This window comes from Macaca nemestrina, chromosome 12 (genome assembly GCF_043159975.1).
Source record: "Macaca nemestrina isolate mMacNem1 chromosome 12, mMacNem.hap1, whole genome shotgun sequence".
NCBI classification, from domain to species: domain Eukaryota; kingdom Metazoa; phylum Chordata; class Mammalia; order Primates; family Cercopithecidae; genus Macaca; species Macaca nemestrina.
The window spans coordinates 14,656,699-14,664,306 of NC_092136.1; the positions used below are offsets into that span (position 1 = coordinate 14,656,699).

Consider the following 7,608-nt stretch of genomic DNA (forward strand, 5'->3'; position numbering starts at 1 on the left):
AAAATAAAATGGGCAGAAAGAAACATGAATTTTGCATGTACTTGAGCAATCACAGTGGAAAGGGGCAAGAGGTTAAGAAAACACTCCAATATCCTCTCTTTCCTACATTGTCTCCAGTATCCAGGATGAATCAGATTATATCAAAATATAAAGAACTCTTAGCTATCCTATACCAACCCTTGTTTTATACTTGAGGTCAGGGTTCTACTAAGCTAAATGACTTGCTTGGCTTCCTACAGCAAAGGGATAAAGCAGTGCGGCCTGGGGCCCATGTCCAGCCCACCTAACAGCTCCCCTTAGGAATTTCTCTGTCTCTCAATCTCTCCTTCCTTCCCTCTCTTCTTCCCCCTCTGTGCCTCCCTCCCTCTCCTCCCCTCCTTCACTCTCCCTCTCTTCCTGCTTCTCCCCACCCCAACCCCCACTTTCTGCCTTTCCAGGGGCAAGGGCAGGAGTCGAGGCCAACTCTAAGCCTCTTCCAATCTTACCACGCCGCCCCGCTCCCTCCCCTCGACCCGGCACACAAGGGGACTTACAGCACCACCAAAATAAAACTTGCGTCCTCCCGGCTCCCCAGATGGGTGGCGCTGTCAGTCCCTGACTTCCGGGCACCCAGCTCCCTCCCCTCCCAGTCGGGACTCGAGCCCGCCGCGGCCGCGCCGTACGTACCCCGTGGAGCACCCCAGCGCTCTATGTGCTCTCTGACTGCGCGCCTCGCCAGCACTGGGCCTGGAATCCAGCGCTCAGTGCAGGTCCCGCTCGCATTTGAGGAAGCAAAGACTCCAGAGCTCCAGCTCGGCGGGAAACGGAGCAGGTGGGGCTAGGGGTTTGAATCGCCAGCCTTTTAAGGTTGTCTGCGAACCAATTGGTTACTTTCTTTCACTTTTAAATCAGCCGTGCCTCTTCCGCCTAAACCTCCCACGCACCTCTCCCCTCTTCTGTCTCTCCTTTCTTTTGCTTCTGTGGACCACTGGAAAAGCTGGGAGACTGGCCGTTCGGGGGCCTCAGGTAGCTGCAGCGTGCAGTACTTGACGCTGTGTTTATATCAGACAGCACTGCCAGTCGGAAACAAAACTTTCTGAACTTCCTAATCCCCAGAGCCAGCGTGAGAAGCAGACTTGAACCTGTTCTCTTCCCTTGAACTTTTCTTTTACACGAGTACAACAAAAAACAACTCACCTGGGGAGTGGCGCGTCTGGCCGATGGACTGAAAGATACTGGAGTTTGTCTTTCTCTTTAGACAGCAACTCACCTACTTCGGAAGCCGATTGGCTGCGGTGGGGATACCTGGTGGCATGCAAAAAAAGAGTGGTTGGAAAGGCAAGGCCGAGGGAGCGCGCCCATCCTACGCACCCACAGCGATCCTCCTTGACGCAGCGAGCAGGACCCTGTCTCACTGACCTCGCTGCCCACGGCGGTCCTTGCCTCCTTCTATTCTCCAGGTTTCCCCAGTCCCGAGTATTGGAAAGCGAGAACTAAAGCGAAAGCGTCCTAGTCACGGGTAGGTTGGCCTGGGCGGGGCTGCAGAGGGAGCAGGAAATCAAAACTCAGATGTAGGAGGAGCTGGGATGTTGGCGGCAGAGCCAGCTTGAGTCTCGCGCGCGCGGGAAGCGTAGGCGGAAGTCGGGGCCAAGAATGTGCTTGTCCTCGCCTGTACATCATGGCTGGGGAGGAAGCGTGGAGGCACCAGGCTGGGGTCTGCAGCGCGCCACCTGCTGCAGCCCACAGGAGGCCCTGAGGCTAGTTGGGTAAGTGGGGACATGCAGGCATTTCCCAGGGGGCGGCATCCCCAGCAGATGGGATAGGCCTGGACACTCGGACAAAATCACTAAGAAGCCGCGGATGCAGGAAGAGTAAACGTCCTTGTCATAAATCGATTCTCCAAACGTTCATCAATATGTGGAGACGTTGATGATAGTGATGAAGAAGATGATACGGGCTCTAGGAATATGCATCTGAAAGCGGATGATCAAAGAAGATTGGAGAGGGTTTTCAAGGCAGCCTGCTGTTTAAGAACCTGCATTCTGAGTAGATGTGTTTTGGAGAAGGCGACTACAGTCACAAAGGGGACGACTTTTATGCAATCGACAGAGGACTATATGATGTATATAAACAGATAGGGTTGAATGGTGTGTTGGTAACTACAAAACACGTGGGAATTTGGAGGAAGGAACTGGCCTTAAATGCATGTACAATACACCAAGGGAAGCTAAAATTACGGTTTCATCTCCTGTGGGTTCTTTGGGGTTTGGATAGAGTAAACTTAAAACATATTTGAATGCTGACTTTTTCTGTGATACTCACTTTTGGAATCTGTGCATTCCTAGATTCAGAAAGGGTAATCACAGCTATTACCCAGCATCCAAACAATGGCAGCCAAGAGTTCTACTGTGGAGACAATTTTCGTTCTTTCTTTCTTTCCTTCTTTCATTCCTTCCTTCTTTCTCTTTCTCTTTTTTCTTTTATTCTTCCTTCCTTCTATCCTTCTCCTTTCTTTCTCTTTCTTTCTCTCCCTCCCTCCCTCCCTCTCTCTCTCTTTCTTTCTTTCTTTCTTTGTCTTTCTTTTTTCCTTCCTTCCTTCTTTCTTCTCTCTTTTTTCTTTTATCTTTGTTTCTCTCTCAATTTTCTCCCTCCCTCCTTCCCTCCTTTCTTCCTTCTTTCTCTTTTGCCTGTTTTACATTTCAATGTGTAAGCAAATGGTGATTAAAGGACAATAGGCTTAAAATATTCTAAAACAAGGGTGTTAAAAATTGAATATACTGATAAAATTTGTTTCCAAAAGGAAGGGTTATATACTAGGTGAGAGTGTAAATTAGTTCAACCATTGTGGAAAACAGTGTGGCAATTCCTCAAAGATTTAAAAAGAGAACTAACATTCAACCCAGCAATCCCATGACTGGGTATGCACCCAAAGGAATATAAATCATTCTTTCGACACATGAACACATATGTTCCTTGCAGCACTGTTCACAATAGCAAAGAATCAACCTAAATGCCTGTCAATGGTAGACTGGATAAAGAAAACTCAGTATACCATTGAATACTACACAGCCATAACAAATAATGAGATCATGTCCTATACAGGGACATGGATGGAGCTAGAGGCCATTATTCTTGGCAAACTAATGCAGGAACAGAAATCAAATACTGCATAGTATCACTTATAAGTGGGAGCTAAATGATGAGAACACATGGACACACAGAGGGGAACAACAGACGCTGGGGCCTATCGGAGGGTGGAGGATGGGAGGAGAGAGAGGATCAGGAAAAATAACTAACGGGTACTAGGCTTCATACCTTGGTGGTGAAATAATCTGTACATCAAACCCCCATGACATGAGTTTACCTATATAACAGACCTGCACATGTACCACTAAACTTAAAGTTTTAAAAAAAGTTTTCAATCTATGAAGTTGAGATTTACTAGGAAGGTTATTCAAATGATTTTGATATATTAAAATATTAGTGCACAAGGAAATAAAAGTTATTATTATAGAAGATATAAAACATGTTCCTCTACCTAATATCTGCGCAGCTAAACCTACTATGTACCAAGATATTTGTCAACATTCTTTCTGAAATTTTTGTCATTTTGTATAATTTTAATTATATTTCTTTTAAAAACGTTTATGGCATCATAAGTTACGTGTTGGCTTACTGCTGAAAGGGCATAAAATAACAATTCTTAAACTTTATGTGTATTTGCAATGAAATACATTTTGGCTTTAGGCAATAGGAACATAACTTTTTTTGGATGAAAGATTATTGTCACATTTTTTCTTCATTATCCGACATCTTTGTCATTTTCTTAACTTATATTACTAATTACAGTTCTCTACATTTTCAAAAAAAAGTCTAATATTGACATTTATTTCTCTGTAGCAAACTTTGGCTATTGTTTTTTCTACTAATTTCAGGCAAAAATGAAGTATTAATTTCAGTTACAAAATATAGCTTAGTAAGATCTAAACCAAATAAAATTCACATTCTAAAGTCTACAAACAAGTTTTTAAAAGGTATTTTGGCCATTAAACTTATTTATTAAATTTAACTTTCGTCTTCTAAGGACCAGAGTTCTTACAATTACTATGAAGCTCCTATTCTATAATCATAGTCTGGGTTCATTGTCAGTGCTTCATTAAACAGGCTATTTTTTCTTTCTTTTTTTTTTTGGGAGACAGAGTCTCGTTATGTTGCCCAGTGAAGTGGCACAATCTTGGCTTTCACCTCCATCTCCCAGGTTCAAGTGATTCTCATGCCTCAGCCACTTGAGTAGCTGGGACTACAGGATTTCGCCATATTGCCCAGGCTGGTCTTGAACTCCTGAGCTCAGGCAGCCCACCCACCTTGGTCTCCCAAAGTGCTAGGATTACAGGCATGAACCACCGCACCCAGCCAATTTCTTAATTCTTAGACTAAATCTACAGGGGACACACTTTTTCCAACATTAGCTGCAAAGGGATTTTTTCCTTCACACTTAAGTCACAGTCAGTAGTTTTTTTGTTTCTCTTTCTGTTTTTGTTTTTGTTTTTTTCCTGTATTTTTGTTTCCTTGTTTGCTTTTATTTGGGAAAACGCCTTTTTTGATAGTAAGAAATTACTTTTTACAGTGTGAGGTCAAAAACAGCATGGGGTGATTTTTCTTCCACACCTTTTTATTCCTGCCTCTTGCTGTAAATAGTTGCACAGTTAAAAGCAGAATGGACTTAACGGAGTATCATTTATATTTATAATTGCTGTATTTGTAATTCTGCTAGAAGTGAATTCTGTTATAATCAAAGGTTACACTGTTATCTGAATGCTTGAAAAATATGTAAAAATAATGCTCTTGTGGCTTTTCATAGGTTTAAGTCTATAAACACTAATTTTAATCAATAATTCATATCATTTATGATTAATTTTATTACGAGAAACAATAATAGATATAAGCCTAATTATTTTGTGACAGCTGGTGTGTTTGGAGTATTTGCCATCACCCTTAAATATGATACCCTGGCTGGAAAGTATTTATTTGATAAAGTACCTTTAAGAAATTATATAAAATATGTAAAAGCATAACCTTATGCACATTTTTAAAGCAAGGCCTTCTTGTAGGAAAAATATTACATCACGCATGAAGATGTTTTGTTTTCTATTATTATTTGAATTTATTTTAAAAGCCATTACTGCTCTGTATATGTGTGTGTGTGTATATATGTATACATATATGTATACATATACATATATATACACACACATATGTATGAAACCAAAAATTCCAGGTTCATCATATTCTACACAGATTTCCTTTTTTGTTGCCCTAACTTATTCTTAATCATTGAAAGCACTGAAAATCAATACCTGTTTGATAAATCAAGATGCATGATCAAGGTAAAAATGCCATAGTTATTATATATAAAACTTTCTTATCATTACTTTTGTAGTAACTTTTAAAAGGGGTGGTGGTGGTGTGGGATACCTTGGCAAAGTCCAACTTGGCTGCTTGACTGCTTTCACTGGCCTGGCTAACACTTATGTCTGCCCAGGGAAGGAGCAGGTAGTGTGTAGAGGGAAATGACCTCTGCTGCCATACTGCTTTGAGTTCCTCTCTGAGTTTGGCATTTACATGTGTCTGTTTCATTTAATACTCTCAATAACCCTGTGGGGAAGGTAAGGTTATCTTCACCATTTCACAACAAGCTTTAGCAAATAATTGTGCAGAAACATCCTTATGAGGATTTGTACTCCCATCTGAAACCAGAAGCCAAACTTATTCTATTGAATGATGACTGCCTCTCATATCTAACTGCAAAAAGGCACAGTTGCTTACTCCTTCCTACTTTACTGCTTTTTCATTCATCCAATCATCTATTCAAGGTATAAATTTCTGGTGGCAATTTACAAGATCTGGTGCCAGATTCTATGAAGGGTAAAATGTTGAGTCCTGCCCTCAAATAGGGAAGACAGAGAAGGTACACAAATAATATCATTTCCACAGTGGTTTCATTCATTTAAGACACGTGTTAATTACTACTTTGTGCCAGGTGTTGTACTGGATATTGGGGAACAGAGGTGAATGAATATGATTCTCACATTCATGGACCCAGAGCAGTTTAATGCAATATTGTATCTAAGCCTAGTGCTTTACCAGGTCACATCTCATAGCCTATCCAATATATTAAAATGCACACACATTCTACGTTAAATACATGTGTTTGCTGTTTAATCTAGTTTGAAGTACTTGAAGAATTGGAAGAACCAGTCGCCGAGTGTGGAAAATTGTTCTCAGATCTTCCCCCTTCCCTGTACACACACCGGTTGCCTGGTGACTTTGCAGTTCCTCCCCACCCCATCAATGTTGGGCTTTGGGCAGTAGAATGTAGACAGAACTAACACTGTGCTGAGCTCGACACTGGAAGCCACTGCATCTTTCTGTTTGCCTCTGTTCTGGTTCTGTCATTGCGTGTAAAGAACATGCCCCCGCTAATACTGTCTCATAGAGGGCATGAGGCTAAATGAGGTAGCCTATGGGATGGTCGTAGAGATGTACCTGGCACGAATGCTCCGGAAATGGCATGGCGCCATTATTACTTCTGTTACTACTACCATGTTACTCTGTTTTGATGTTTACTTGTCTAGATGGTTGTGCATGATTTTTAGGTTTTGGATAAATATTACCAAATTACTCAACCACTAGCAGGAAAAGGTGATGTTCATTTCAACTTGAGGTCAAAAGTATTGCGAGATCGGGATTCCTAGGAGCCAGATCATAGACTCCAGCTCAGTCCAAAACCTGGAAGGCAAAGAACCTCTACGAGGGTAATGCCCTCATAAGGACTCTCCGTTTGGACTCTTAAGGGGGTGTCCGCCCCATCAAGACTCCGGAGGCTGCTAGCCTTCCTCCTTCCAGAAAAGGAAATAACCACCGCGCCCGTCCTAGCTGTGGCCGGAGGTTCAAGCGCCCGGGCTGCAGGGACTAGTAGGGGCGCGCGATCTGTAGTGGCCTCCGTCTTCCTTGTACCTCAGGACGCAGAAACCCGCCCCGCTTTCCTCCAGACCTCACCGCACGAAAGACCCTCCAAGACCCTCTCGAGGCGCCCGCAGTACTCCTTAATTCGCAGCTCTACAGAATGAGACCAGCGTGGCAGCTCCCTTTCAGGACGGCTCCCGAGAGAGGTGAGAGCAGCCCCTAAAACTCAAGCAGGAAAGGCGTTTCTTCCTAACCGGGGTTGGGAGTGCCGCGCGCTGCCAGCAGATAGCGACAGAGGATGAGCCTGCGGAAAGCTGGTAAGCGGAAGGCGGATCCGAGGCGAGGACCGACATCCCTCATGCCAACGGCAGCACGGCGTGGAAATGGTTTACCCAGTCCTCAGTTCTCTAGGACAGAGCTTGAGCCTTCTGGGAAACCGCATTTCCCCGACTGAGTGTTGGGGAAGCTGGAGTGGTTAGTGGGGGTGTCAAGTTGGGAAGCTGAACGTTCACTTCCTTGTGCTCCTCTGAGAACCATCTGTTGGTCTAAAGGTGCTAGAACTGAGGCTGGTGAGCCCCTTGGGGCCATCTCAAGGGCTAACAAGATCTCAAACGCTCTTCTCTCCGTCCCTTGTGGTATCCTGGATTATTGTGAAAATGTATA

General features: G+C 43.5%; 1 protein-coding gene across 7 annotated transcripts in view; it reads right to left on the bottom strand.

Annotated features, from left to right (window-relative positions):
- Window positions 1-7,608, bottom strand: part of LOC105496100 (FAM111 trypsin like peptidase A) — a 35,555-nt gene that overhangs the window by 9,687 nt on the left and 18,260 nt on the right. For 2 of the 7 annotated variants that reach the window (XM_011766185.3, XM_011766186.3), the window contains exons 1-3: window positions 1,399-1,546; window positions 1,177-1,284; window positions 667-851 (exon numbers count right to left, since the gene is read on the bottom strand). Coding sequence is in view for 1 of the 7 variants with exons in the window: in XM_024797394.2 (XP_024653162.2) it covers window positions 1,177-1,284 (108 nt within the window). In the remaining 6 variants the exon portion in view is untranslated. Of the gene's footprint in view, window positions 1-666; window positions 852-1,176; window positions 1,547-7,608 lie in introns of those variants that run through there. The other 5 variants (XM_071074559.1, XM_011766190.3, XM_011766188.3 and 2 more) reach the window with 4 other exon arrangements.